Genomic DNA, 14,171 nt, shown 5'->3' on the forward strand with positions numbered 1-14,171 from the left:
TGCTCGGTGGGGCAGAATCTTTAGAATTTCACTTGTTCTAAGAAATCAGCTGCATTTTTTCAAATGCTTACTATTTGGCAACATTTGAGAAGATGTTCATGCCCATGGCTGAGCAAACAGATGGTGTAAAAGGCCACTATTTCTCTTTCAAAATATAGATCATTTAAATTATAACCAAATGGTCTTGCTGTTTTTCTCCTGGAGAGCAAGAGAGCTGAAGAGTTTGGTGGATTTTTGCTTTCTGTTTTTTCTACCTAGAGAATTTTTTCCTAGGTTTTGGAAAAGTTCAACCTAGGGAAGACACTTTACATACAATTTTTTTACCTTAATAAATTAACGGTTACTTAACTTATAAGCAACTAAACAGACATTTTGTAGTGGGAAGTATAACCAACAACAATGACGGTCAGTATCACTGTCTCTACACAACTGTCAATACATCACCCTCTGCGTAAATGAGATTGTATTCATGAAAATACATTTATTAATTTTAGCACTCCCTTTTTGCATACCATAATCAGAACAGTGGCAAGGTGACACTTTAGGAAAACTGTAGACTATTATTTAGGTTTGCAGTACACCAAAAAGTTTTTCTGAGGACAGTAGCATTGTTTCAGCTCTTAAGAAGGTTCAGACTATTTAAACACTATCTAACAAACTAAATAAAGCTGGTATTGAGAACTGAACAAAGCAGTGGAATTACACCAACTGTAACCTTTGCTAAAGTTATCTGTGACTTGTGCGATTTCTAAATGAGACCGCAACAGAAAGCTTAATCAGAAAACATCTGTCTTCTAAGATGTAAGACTCTACTGTCTCTTAAGTCTGTTTAACAAATTCTGATTGCTTTTTTCCTAATTGCAGTAGAAAGAGTAGGACCAGATTGTTTCTTTTTATATATGCAAAGGAATTGCATCTCTGAGGATAAGATTTTAGCCATGAAAAACAAAGCAAAGCAAAAGTCCTCAAGCCTTCCACAAAATCTTCTATTAATTTATTTCACCACTGAAGCGATTAACAGCTGAACTGCATGATTTAGTTTTGTACTCTGATTTTTAAGACTTGAATGACATCTTTAAAAGTGAGGTTAGGGAAGCAGTCCAAGAGTGTAAGCTTAGCCTGCAGTCTGCTCTTAGGATTTCTTAGTCACACTCCTTGTTCAGAAATGTTTTAAGGAACAGCTATGACTCCAAATGCAGCAAATAGAGGTTTCAGACTAATTCTGATGTCAGTAGTTCAGGCCATTTACATTCTGATTTCTGTAAAAATAGTATTTGATGTTAGTTAGTAGTTATTATGTCTCCTTTTGCATTTATTTTTCACCTGTACAAATCACAGTGAAATAACTCCCGTGATACCCAAATAGTAAACCTACTCTTTTATCAGTCTCTCTTCATACTGCACTTTTACAGCAATACAAATATCTTTTATTGGCACATTATCCTTGCTATGTAGATTTCAAGCAACTATGCACACACCATTTTAAAGGAATCTGTATATGATCTAATGCAAGATACTGTCTTTTCCACGTAAGATGCTTACAACGTTATGGCATAGCAAATAGTTGCATCCATGACACAGAAAAATTTATAAATTGTCTACTCTTAAAACGATAATCCTTATTAAATTCACTTTTTTTAAGATACATGACAGCACTGGTTAAGACAATGAGTGTTTTCCCACAGTAATGATTGATTATTTGTGATTCTGGATATCTCATGTACCTCTGATAACATGGAGAATAATCACAGAGCCGAGTTAACTAAGGTTCCTTATGCCAACAGTAGAGTCTGTAAAATGTAGATGAGGTGCTTCTTTCTCTCGGTTGATTAAGTGAGAGAGCCTAAAGTTATGTGTAAGGATTATCCCCTCTAATTGCACAGGTCTCTTTAACTAATATCAATACAGGACTGCACAAGAACATGTGTTCTGTGGCTCTGATCTGTGCTATGGGGGAAAAGGCAAGACGCATACTCAGCCACAGTTTGCTGTGTAATAACATGTGTAATGTTATGATAATGGTGTATTTGATCATACGATACTCTGAAACGTCAATCCCCTGCTCCTACTGATTTTGGTAAAGACTCATCTGTAAATCCAAAGGTGACAATTAATTCTTTTATTTACTCTGTCTCCCTTTATTTGTCCCTTTCAGTACTACAGAAGTTTGTTAGTGATAAAAACTACTAACTGCTCTGAACTGACTCTGAGAAACTGATTGAACACAAGTGCTCTGTCAGTGGAAAGATGACAGTTAAGACTTCCTTATCATGATAGATTTCATCAAAGTATAAAAATTACAACAGTTACAGGGCACCAAATTCCAACCCTGCAGAAGGCAAGGGTCTGCAAAAGTTATTGTTCTGTAGTAGAATGGATGCACGCACATGAAGACAGACAGACGCCTGCTCCTGAAATTCTGCAATTGCCAAATTGTTGCCTAGTGTCTGTTTGATACTCACCTGAAATTAGGGCTATAAGGATTGAAATCCTCTGAAATGGCATTCTGAACTTCAGATGCATTTTCCAAGAAAAGTTTCACCTAAGCTGGTATGTTCCAATATTTTGGCTTCAATGAACTGGCCTTCTGCTGGCAGAAAATTCTTGACAAATTCTTAAATAGGAATATTTTAACGTCATTTGTTGAGTTTAAAACTTAACCCCCCCTAACTACATGCTCTATTTTCTTTCATAAAATATTAATATGGCATGTAGTAGTTTATTATATATTCCTGTCTCTTGACTTTATAAAACTGGGTGTTACAACTTGGCTGAGGAGTTTTGCATCTTTTATAGTTATTGGTAGATGGATATATAATGGCTACTAAATTATTTTAATGGAAGTAGCTTTCTAACGTTTAACATTAGAATTTCAAAAGCAACCCCCCCCCCCAACATTTTTTTCTGATTTTTGTTTTAACTGTTGCTGAGAGAAATGACTTTACTTTGGGTTACCTGCAGTGTTAAAACAACATGAGATCCTAGGGTGAGCCTCTTCATGAAAACTAACAGCTTTCCTCCCTCTTCTGTATGTTGCATGGGCTAGCTTCAGAACGGACACTGCTTGTGATTCAAGATTACCGTTAGAAAAAGTTGTCTTTCTTTCCATGGAGGTAATCTTTCCTAAAGCAGTAATTGAGGCTTTTTATAAGAAATGGCAACTGGATCTACTTCAAACCAAAAAAAGCAGTAACAGCCAGAAAAGTTAAATATGAGTGAAATATGAACCTAGTTGTTACCTATTAACCGAATTGAAGATAAGAGAGTACGATTTTGCAAAATATCACAGCCTGGGAAACATATGGGAGGAATGCTGGAAGCAAAGAATACAAAGCCTTGCCTAATGTTTCATTGTTTTCACTCCACCTGTGAAAGAAAATAGATTCAAAACCCTTCTTGTTGGATAACACTCTTCTATGGTAGCAACTACAACACACTTACAAACTTATTTTTGAATGTAGAACTCGGAAACTGCAGTTATTAAAAATAAGTTTCAGGTCCAAAGTTGTAATGCCAGAAGAATCCAAAACATTCTCCAAATACTTCCAATTTGACATTTGATTTAATAATGGGATTAGAACTGATGTAATGAGGTTAGGTCACATCACCCAAAACTGAAGTACATTAGTCTAGTTCTCAGTATTTATTAGTGTGAGTTTTATGTGTTTGTGTGCCACATCGAAGGACACTAACTTTCCTTGCTAAATTACAGTCTAGATCACCCTGACACAACTTGATTTAATCTTTAATCATAATTAATCTTTATCTTAATCTTTAAAAATCTTAATCTTTAAAAATCGTACACAGACTGTGCATTTTCTTGGAATTGTCAGGCCTGTTCTCGTGCTTCTTAGCCTGAGCTTTTTAACTCAAGGCATTTTAACTCCTTGTTGACCTTACACGAAGGATTACATATCAATTATAGTACAGGATCCCAAAATGCTGCTGCCCTATATAACAAAGTGTTATTAATAAAAATCAAGCTGCTAAACCCAAGTAAATGAAAAACCAAAAGTACTCATGAACAATATCAACAAAGTCACTGCTACATGTAGGATTAATAATGAAACCATGTTACACTTACTTATTGATTTTTATTACTACCAATTAGGAAAACAGAAAAGGCAAGGAAGAAAACTAAAGCAGCGATGGCAAAAGATTTAAGAAGCCAAGCCATGGGGAAGATTTCACGGAATCCCCTGTGGTGAGGAGAAAGCTGATCATGTACTTTTGCCTGTGGCTCAGGGGGTTGCTTGGAACCAAGGGAGGTTTGTGGCTTGGCTGCAGTTCACCAGGCTTGTTTGGGAAACAGGTGTTGTGAGTGGGAGAGAGTTCTTGCAAAAAGAATGTGCAAGAATTGTTCTGCTTGATGGGTTATTAACTACAGCCTAAATAAGGCAGCTGGGCTGGCTTAGCTGAAAGTGAAGACAAAGTGACAGTCAGCAACCAGAGAGCAAATAAACACGACTGTATTGGAATTTAAAGGTAGGGTGTAAGGCAGACACAATGATGTTGCTGTTAATAATTAAACTTGCAGAAACAAAGACGACAATGCAAAAGTTGCGAGATTTATGCAGTACTTCAGTACTTCATTGTTGATAAAAAACTGATTTAAACAGATAAATGACAAGAAAAGTTGCGACAGAATCACGCAATCTTTCTGCCTGAACAATACAGAATATGGAGGCAGCCAGGTAAACCTTGGCAATGTGTACAGGAGTATTAATTGGAGGAAAGACAGACTCAAGATAGATCATTACACAGAAGAGAAAAAGCAGCTAGTTAAACAATAGTTTACTACACCTGATTCAAAGACTGGGTATGAGCAATAAGAAATAACATAAACATGCAGCAGTAAATGACCTGGAGAACAAAAAGTGAGATTTCAAATTAGTACTGCAGACTGTAAAACTGGATGTTATATGGACAGCATATTCATACGTGTATTGTTTTAACCCCCAACTCCAACAACTAATTTATGCAGAATACCACCTTCTGCCTCCTTGGATAGTGGAACCTCTTGACACAGCTTCAGTGATGCTTGCGTCAGGCTCAGGTTCCACACTGGGTGAGTACAGTAGTTTAAGATACTTTTGCTTCCCTCAAGGTCTTCTGGCATTCCTTCCTGCCGTTGTTTCACAGCACCCTATGTCCACAATTATAAAGCCACAATGGTTTGGGGTGTCACTCTTTCAAATGGATGCCAGAAGTGACCCAGATGAAAAATCATCAAACCTCTCCCTCTTCCCCTATCCAAAAAAGTACTGTTACTTTTCTCCAACAGATCAGTTGCCTGATTTTATTAACAGAACATCGTCATGCGCAACTGTGCCAATGCAACATGGCAAGCATGTTCGTTTAGTTTCATGCACGTACTTCATATGGCAGCACTTGTTGGACTTCATGAAATATATGACCTTTTGGAACTATTGACAGATGTGTTGATTATTGTAGCTTTGGAGATGGTGATGGTTTTGCAGTTGTTGCTCTGGTGAGATCTTGTTTAATTTCATGTTTGCTGATCCATAGAAAATCCAATTTTGGATGGTTAGATTGAAAATAGGAACGAGAAGGGAGTTTTTCTGAACTATCATCTTCTTTCAGAGTAAGTTACAATTGTTTAAAAACTTTTCTGCATAAATTCCATGGCAGGATGAAATACAGCAGAGAGCAATGTATACTCAGTGGAATTTCCTTTTCTTACAATAATAAATAAATTGCAATATTGTGACTTATTCACAGAAGTGATCTACTTATTATGCAGTAATCTTTTTACTGAAGAAAGTAATATTCGAAGAAGATGCAAGATGTTTCAAGTATTCTTTTCAGAGCAGATACCCGGGCCTAGTCATCTCCCACAACTGTGTGTGAGTCATGCTGCTGCTCCTGCTGCATCCTGCTGGTGGAGATTCAATTAAACATGACACATCTATCTTCTGAAATTCCATTTTGATGTTCTTCCACAAATGTCTCTATATATTTAAGTTAAGACATTATTCCGCAGGTTTTCTCATGCTCATCACAGTAGCATTTAAAGTCTTACAAAAGTGCACCTAACAGTCTAAGCAATTAAAACAAAATTAGTACTGTAGAGCTGAAGACATGGCACTTGCTTTTAGTTACACAAAGAAAGTGATGTGTACGGCACCACTTAATGTTCCTCCACACAAAAGTTAGGGCTGGTCTTAAGATTTCATGATCTCACCCTTGTCTCCGACAAGATTCTGCAGGTTGTCATTGTATTGATCTTCTCTATGTTTACAGCACAGAAAAAGATCTTCTAAAACAATATCAAAAACACTAATGAAAGTGGAATACCGGAGAAGTATGTGTCAATTAATACTCAGTTACTACAGTTAATACAGTAAATCAATAGCTTTAATACATAAAAATAAAGCAGTAATAACACTGCATCACATATAAAATAAATTTTACTTTAATGTGAGACAGTAACAAGACATAAAGATACAGAACATTTTTGCTTCATAAACCCAAGTTCACGTCCATAGGGACCCTTTGTATTACAGTCAGCTGAAGCTTCAAATTTAAGCCATATATGTATATAGTAGTTCAATGTTGTATTTTTATAGCTAGTTTTACACTCTGCTCAATAAAATAAATGACATACATCAAGTTAACATAGCCGCTCCTGGCAATTCAGAAACAATTTTGTGACAAAATGCATCACTCAAGTCTATCCATCTATCTGATACCCATTGCAATAACATCCATCAAAATATTACTGACAAATCTCTGTTTTAGAGCGGAAGCAGCAGAATGTCTCTCTCTCCTAGGGAAACCCTCACTGGGAAATTCTTATGTCTACGCTCTGCATCAAAGTGACAATCAGGAAATTCCATGATGTGGCTATAGATTGTTCCTGTCTTTACCATATTCTATGAAATGTACACAGAAATGTTCCTGTTCAACATCTAGCAAGACTGGAAGATAGAGGAACCTCTTTTTGATTGTTTAAGTAAAAGGTCTTTTAAGAAAAAATGGGGTTTTGTTATTACTATCACTTATTTGCATCACTACTTCACTGATTAACCAATAATTGTGTATTTCTAGCTCAGACTTTTACATGTCAAGTGACTTCAGCTTTTTACATTTATGATACAAAAATACCGATATGGAAGCCTGCAGAGTGTTTGGAAGCTGTTTGCCTGTGACTGATGTGAAGAAAGTGATAAGGTTATCCCCTCAGCTTAAACAACTCTACTTGACCATGAGCTGTCAGCTCATGTGGTCAGCTTTTGTAAAACAAAATGAAGCTATCAATAACGCCTATTGCATAAAAACCATAGTGCAAGTGTAGTGACTGAGACAAAATTTGGGGAAGCAGGGGGGGGCAATTCTGTATCTCCATTGTTTTTACCCTATGTCTAAATAAACTCAACACACGTTAATACAGACCTGGACTCTTACACAACCGGATCCTGCTGCCATCTCAGGTGCACTCAGGCACGTCCTGGCCAGCCGCCAACCCCTTGGCACACATCTTCCCATCGGTGACAGCATTCTGCAGAGGAATGGAGAGATCACTGACTAGACCGTATCACCTAGCAACTTGTGGTAGCCAAAGTTAGTTGCTAAAGCGGGAAAGAACAGCTACCTGACGTGAAGCTTGTATTACTGACCTTTAAAATACCTTCTTCGTGCAATGGGCTTGAGAGCAAAACTGCTAATGGAGTGTGTAGATTATCACATATGAACTCAGCAAATTTTAAAGTGCAAGTGTAGCCACACCTTCAGGAAATTTTTCTAATCTGCCCTGTGCAGAGCTGTTGGGTCTGCTAGCCCCGACTCCCATTGCCAACTGCTCTGCACTAAAGCAGCTGAAGTGAGAGATAACGCCTGTGGCTGGACTTGGCAGCGCGGCGGGACCGACTGCGAAGGGGAAGAGAAGGGATGGACAGCACCACCGCTGAAGAGCGGGCACGGGCGCGGCAGGCCGAGTACCGAGAGGCCCGGGTATCCCGCCGTATCCCGCAAAAGGCCGAGGTGGCGTGGCGCGGAAAAGGCATCCCCCGCCTGACGGCCGGGCACAAGCGGAGCGCCTGGAGAGAGGAGCCCCCTCTCCCCTCACCGCCCGCTGCTCCCCAACGGCTCCTCCCGCCCCGCCCTCACGTGACGGCGGCGGGGACCCTGGCGGACCCCGGTCCCGCCGGCCCAGGCCGCCCGCCCCCCGCCCCAGTGATGCAAACGCTCCTCCACGCACCAGCCAATCGGAGGAGCGAGCTCGCTTCTCCCTGCCCTCCCATTGGCCCGCAGCGCAGGGTGGGCCGCCGCCGCAGTGTAGCGGCAGCACCGCCGGCAATCCCCCTCCTCCCTCCCCCTTCGCCCCCGGCCCCTTCCGCCGGAGCGCGGGGCGGCGCGCGCCCGCCCGCCGCAGTTCTGCAGTCCGCTGCTGCCGCGGCAGGGCTCGCGCACGCAGCAACCGCCGCAGTAGCCGGGGCTCGGCGGGGCGGGGCCGGGCCGCGCCGCGCGCCTGCCTGCCTGCCTGCCTGCAGCGCGCTCCCCGCGGTGAGCGGCGGGGCCGGGCCGGGCCGGGCTGGGCTGGGCGCGGAGGTGACTGCCCGCCGGCAGCGGGGATGCTGCTGCCGCCGCCGCCACCGCTTGTGAGGGGGCAGCAGGCGGGAGAGCGGGCGGCCGCGGCGCCCGGCGGCATGACCAGCAGCGGCGGGAACGTTCCCCGAGCCCCGCGGCAGCGCTAGGGGCCCCTCCCCGCTCCGGCCGCCACCTGCCAGCCGCGGCGGCGGGCTCAGCGCGAAGAAAGGCAGGCTCCCTCCGCCCGCCCGCGAAGGGGGCAGCCGGGCCGGCTACAAAGCGCCGCCGCCCGCCCTCCTCGAGCCGCGGCGCTGCCCCTGCCGGCCCCCGCCGGCCCGCCCGCTCCCGGGGAGGCGGCGGGAGGGAGTGGGGGGCGGCGAGCGGAGCCCCCTCGTCACCTTCTCCCTGCCCGATCCATGGGAGGAGCGGGCCGCCTCCCTCTGGGAAGCGCCGCCGCGGCTCGCCGGGATTGAGCGGAGCGGCCGGCCGCCGGCGCGGAGGGAAGGATGCCACTGCTCCGGAAGGTGCTGCGGGTCTCCAATCGCTCCATGCTCGCCTTCATCTTCTTTTTCTCCTTGTCCTCCTCCTGCCTCTACTTCATCTATGTGGCCCCCGGGATCGGTGAGTCGGGAGCCGCCCCCTCGGGGCGGGGTGGGTGGGCGTCGGGGGGCGGCCTCGGCGGTGCGGACCCGACGCCCCCGGCCTGTCAGGCCGGGCCCCGGGGAGGGCAGGGGCGGCGGCGGGCGAGGGGTGTCGCAAGGCGAGCCCCCCTGCCGAGGGAGGGTCGGGGCGGCTGACGGGGGCCGTCGCGGCGGCGGTAACGCGTGTTAATCACGCATCTTTGTTCTGTTGATTTCAAACACTCTAGAAGATTCATCTGCCATGGCGGGGTAGGTGAACGCTGTTCTTGCTTCCCAGGCGGAAAAGTGAGGCAAAAAAGCAGCTCGCCGTTTTATCACGTTATAAACTAATAGCAGAAACCAGCAAAGAACTGCAGAACTGCCCGCTAGAGTCACTTGAATGCATTCCTCTTTTAAATCGTTAGTAACTACATTAATAATAAAGCACGTGTGAACAGAAATGAAGAACCAGTTTGAATATTTGTCATTTACTTCTGTCAGGGGGCTCTCTCTTCACAGGTTTTACAGTTTGTTAACTTCCACTTCTGAAAGAACCACTTCAGAGAGGAGACAAACAGTTTCTTTAGGAAAAGCTACATAAATTAACTGTCTGGGTCAGACAAAAAAAATGTGCTGATTTCCTTACTTCTCTCTTCTGCTGTTTCTGGGAGACCATCACGCTTTTTCTCACTGGATGATCCTTTCAGAATTGGTTAGCCTTACCCCTGAGCTAAGGCAAGCGGTATCCTGTATGGTGCTATGCGATGTTTCACTGTATTGGGTGTCTACTGGCTAGGGAGTGTTGCCCTTTTTTTCCAGGGAATGTTGACACTTTCTCATGCACTTCTCCTTGCTTATCAGGTGCTACTTAAATACCTGTAAAATCTTGCTCTCGGTGCTTAAAACTGCTCGCTACAGTCATTACTACAAAATGTCCACGTCGATTTGGCCGCTGAATCTGCAGGAATTGTTTCCCATTGACTGTTGTCTTTATGCTGTTCGGCTTTCTCTTGTTCACAATCTTCTGTTTAGCTTGTAAACCCTTTCAAGGTGCAATTACCTCTCCTATACTTACAGCACCTCATACAATATTGACATGCCTGTCAATTATTATTACAGTTCAAATAAATATAAAAAAAAAATTAGAGGCTATATCATGTGTTGGAGTTCCTGAGTTTCTTGTCTGTGTTTCCTCACTGAAAGGGATGTAATTTAGTCTTGTAAGTGAGAGAATGATGCTGCTAGGGTCCATTTAGACATCTTAGTTCTGTGAGACACTAGTGTGATACCAGAGTAGGCTTTTAAGCACAGGCAGTTGGTGTATGATTTAGAAAGCCAAGTGCAGTTTCCACATCTTTATAAGTAAGTGAAACTATTAACATCTTGCGTAATGTATGCAGCTGGAGTTTTACTTCATTATTTAAATGTTTCTTCTTCAACGGGTGTCTTCTAAGAAGTACATTCTCTTCTTACTAAACAAGGCTTATGCAGTACCTTGTTCAGAATCAGAGCTTCTAGTGATGATGCTTTCGTTCCTGACTTCATCTTGCTGCTCAGCTAACTGGGGTTTAGATGTCTGTTAGGTTTCCTTTGTACCAGGAGTGAAATGAAATCAACAGTATGCACCAAAAGGATTCTTGGGGCAGGTTATTTATGTCTGATCAACCGTAAGGAAAAAAAATAATACCCACTTAAACTGGTCTCTCTTGCTGTCTCAGACATACTGCATTTAGCCCTCTCAAGCTGTGGTTTAACGATACAGAAATCTTCAGTAGTTACACGAGTTTGTGAGATTACAGCTCTTCCCAGCTGCTGTTCAGTGGTGTGCTGCCCTAACTGTATGCAGTTGTGTTGTGAACTTATGAAGCTTAAACAAATCAAAACCCTACAATATTGGGCTTATTCTTTGTCTATGGCACTTCTTGGATCCAGTTCAAAATGCTACCATGCTGTGCTGGTCTTACTGGGAGAGAGAATGTAGAAAATGGTAAAGAACAGGGCAATAGGAAAATTTTACACTGGTAATCTAAGCCTGTCAGCTTGAAGATGTGATGGTGATTTCCCAGGAATTTGCTCCTGGAAATGTTACTGTGTAGAATGGAGAGAAAGAAGGTCAGATATTATCTTAAAACCAATGGGCATCCTGGCAATATTCTTGGGGAAAATGTAACTTGTAAAAGTGGAAGATTTGCAAAAAAACCCAGTAAAACCTCACCCCCCAAGTTTATAAGCAGATGATTCATCTAACAATCCTTTGCTGTATGCTCCTGCCATTTGCCTATCGCAATATGTGCTTGCTCCTTTCTGTTGTGTGTGGTGGAATAGGTGTATCTAAATCAAAGCTGATTGTGTGTGGAGAGGAGGAGGGCTTAAGATTATTTATGGAAGTTCAGCCACCTTATCTGTTAGCAGCTTTTCATGAAATATATTCTGCAGCTAAGTCATAAATGATTGGTATCTGTCATAATTTATGTGTACAGACATGTTTTAGTGAAGATATTTGGTTCATCAGAACACTTTCTTCCTCAAGAAGCTACAAGGCATAGTGGCAGATAGGAGGGAAGTTGTAATTGTGTTGTATGAAACTGGAGCTGCTCCCTGGCTGTTTCTTCTTCCTGATGGTCAGAGGAACTGAAAAGGGAGGGAGAAGTTGGACTCCCAAATGTTTTATGGATCAGCAGTGTACTGGAAGGTGGGAGGGAGAAGATGTAGCAGAATGACTTCCTGAGGTGTCAGAGCTGAGTGAAAATTTGAATTCTCATGGGCTAATAGAGTGGAATTCCCTCCTAGCAAGCAGTTCACAGCTCATCAAAGGGAGGGAGATGTCTGCACAAGTAAGCCCTTAGCACTGGGAAAATTCTCAATGAGGTCATTATCACATTCCCTCTGTTCTTCCTGCTAATTAGAGAATAGAGTTACTGCATTTTTTTAGCGAAATTCCAGATTTTTTTTACAAATGCAGTTTGGGTAAATTTGGCATACTGACAATTTGTTTAGAGGGAAAAATCTTAATTACTTATTTTAAGGTCTTTATTTCTGTATAATATGTAAATGTTTTTATTAGCACAATAATTACCTGTATCTCACTTTTTTTTTTGTAGCGGCCTTGCGGAATATTAGTTCATTGGGAAATAAAACTTTTGTTATCCCATGTATTTTGGAATATGAGGAGAAGAAAAACATTTAAATTTCAGGTTTTCAGACACTGTTCTGTGTTTTGAGACTAAGACATAGTATTCCGCATAATATAAAAATACAAGGTTTGTAGGGTTGAGAAGAATTCATACACAATGTTGGGGTTGTTCATGTGCCTCCTTCCCCCTCTTCTGTAAGACCAGAAGATGGGGTGGGATAGAGATGGCTGCAACCCTACCTCAGCAGCCCAGTGGTCTTTTGATAGTCAGAGGAGCTCAAATACAGAAGCAGATTGATTTCTAGCTGCTGATTAGAGAAGACAACTATTTTTCCGTTCTTCTTTTTCCCTGTTTAATTGAGTGTCTGTTTTGAAGGAAAACCTAGAGGGATAGGATGGCAAGGTAAAATGGTAGAAAACATTTTAAATGTTTAAAATTTTAAAATCTCATTTAAATGTTTAAATAATAGTTCTATGTGATAGTCTCAAGTATTTGATGGAAGCAGATAGCAGGTGCTACTGCTCCAGAAAGACCACTTCTCTGACATACTTCATCTGGTGTTCCTTCTCTGGTATGTGAAATGAAAAGATAAAAACTGAAGTTGCTGCTTTTTAATTAGTCAATGAAGATGGCCTGTGATTCTGAAACTTCACTGGAAGTTACAAATATCCATGTATACTGCAGTTAGGTACTGAAGAAGCTAGCTGAGAGCAGGAATCTTTGGCACCAATGTGTTCTTTTTCAGTGTTACAGAGAACAGTACTGATAAAAGGGACTTGAATAGTCAATGTCTGGTGCTGACAGCTATTCAAAATACATATTTAGGTTCAAGTTAACATCATGGAAAGGATCCAAAGATGAGAATAAGACAAAGTAGCAAGGCAGTGGTGACCAAGAGAGAGCATTTGTTAATCTTATTTCATTGCCAAACCAATCTGAGTATTGCCAGAGGATTTTTTTCTTTGCTTTTCCCATTTTCTATCAGCATCATAACTCAGATCACATTGGACAACATAACTCGTCTCAGAAAATGATCTCTTACTCATTTCTGGGTTCGGGTGAAGATCGGGTGGAAGAGTACCTTAGACCTCTCAATATTGTAGTCAGTTGCAGTCTAACTTGACCAGCTTGGACATGATGACCTTTGTAGTGCTCATAAGAACTGGTTATGGAACAGTGCAGCGATCAGGGAAGATGCAGTCTGTCCTTGACATCAGTAACTAGAGATCCTGAATGGTGGAATGAGATTGAGGAGGAAAAAACAGCTACTGTTTTCTCTCTTCTAATCTTCTGTTTCATTTATTAAAACTTTACTACTTCTCTGGTAATATTAACCAAAGGGCAGCTGTGCAGGCTAGGTGAACTTGGAAACATCTCCATTGGTTTCAGCTCACAATTTGATATCAATCTATTTCCTATTCTGTTATTAGGAAATAATTTTCTTAATAGGAAAGGGTGATATCACTCCTTTTTGAACCTGTGCAGAAATGGAGGAAAGAGCTGAAACTGCTATCAGCAAAATAAATGGGTGTCAGCCCATAGATACGGGCACAGCCTTCGTGCTAATATTCTTTGTTCCTGCCATCTGTGGCAGTTGTGGTATTTCTAAAGACTTGCTGTTTGATCATAGAATAGTTTAGATTGGCAGGGACCTCTGGAGGTCATCTGATCCAACTTCCTGCTGAAAGCAGATCCTACTAGATCGGATTGCTCAGGGCCATGTCCAGTTGAGTTTTGAATAACTCCAGGGATGGAGATTCTGCAGTCTGTCTGGGAAACCTGTTCCAGTGTTTGACAACTGTGAGAAAATTGTAATACATCATCATAATTTCCCATCTTGCGCCTTGTGTTCATTGCCTTGTGTCTT

General features: G+C 42.2%; 2 protein-coding genes across 14 annotated transcripts in view; one reads left to right on the forward strand and one right to left on the reverse strand.

Annotated features, from left to right (window-relative positions):
• The window catches only part of LOC148057367 (uncharacterized), a 42,910-nt gene extending 34,239 nt beyond the window's left edge, over window positions 1-8,671 (reverse strand). For 2 of the 11 annotated variants that reach the window (XM_087754473.1, XM_087754480.1), the window contains exons 1-2: window positions 7,641-8,671; window positions 7,417-7,522 (exon numbers count right to left, since the gene is read on the reverse strand). In XM_087754473.1, the coding sequence (XP_087610599.1) occupies window positions 7,727-8,671 (945 nt within the window). In that variant the 3' untranslated portion in view covers window positions 7,417-7,522; window positions 7,641-7,726. Of the gene's footprint in view, window positions 1-3,543; window positions 6,301-7,416; window positions 7,545-7,615 lie in introns of those variants that run through there. The other 9 variants (XM_087754490.1, XM_087754499.1, XM_087754445.1 and 6 more) reach the window with 8 other exon arrangements.
• The window catches only part of B4GALT6 (beta-1,4-galactosyltransferase 6), a 38,062-nt gene continuing 32,299 nt past the window's right edge, over window positions 8,409-14,171 (forward strand). Inside the window, exon 1 of one of the 3 annotated variants that reach the window (XM_087754405.1) lies at window positions 8,409-9,171. In XM_087754405.1, the coding sequence (XP_087610531.1) occupies window positions 9,057-9,171 (115 nt within the window). In that variant the 5' untranslated portion in view covers window positions 8,409-9,056. The remainder of the gene's footprint in view (window positions 9,172-14,171) is intronic. The other 2 variants (XM_087754384.1, XM_087754375.1) reach the window with 2 other exon arrangements.

Source organism: Nipponia nippon, unplaced genomic scaffold (genome assembly GCF_047370975.1).
Source record: "Nipponia nippon isolate SJK-2023a ecotype South Korea unplaced genomic scaffold, ASM4737097v1 scaffold_1, whole genome shotgun sequence".
NCBI classification, from domain to species: Eukaryota; Metazoa; Chordata; class Aves; order Pelecaniformes; family Threskiornithidae; genus Nipponia; species Nipponia nippon.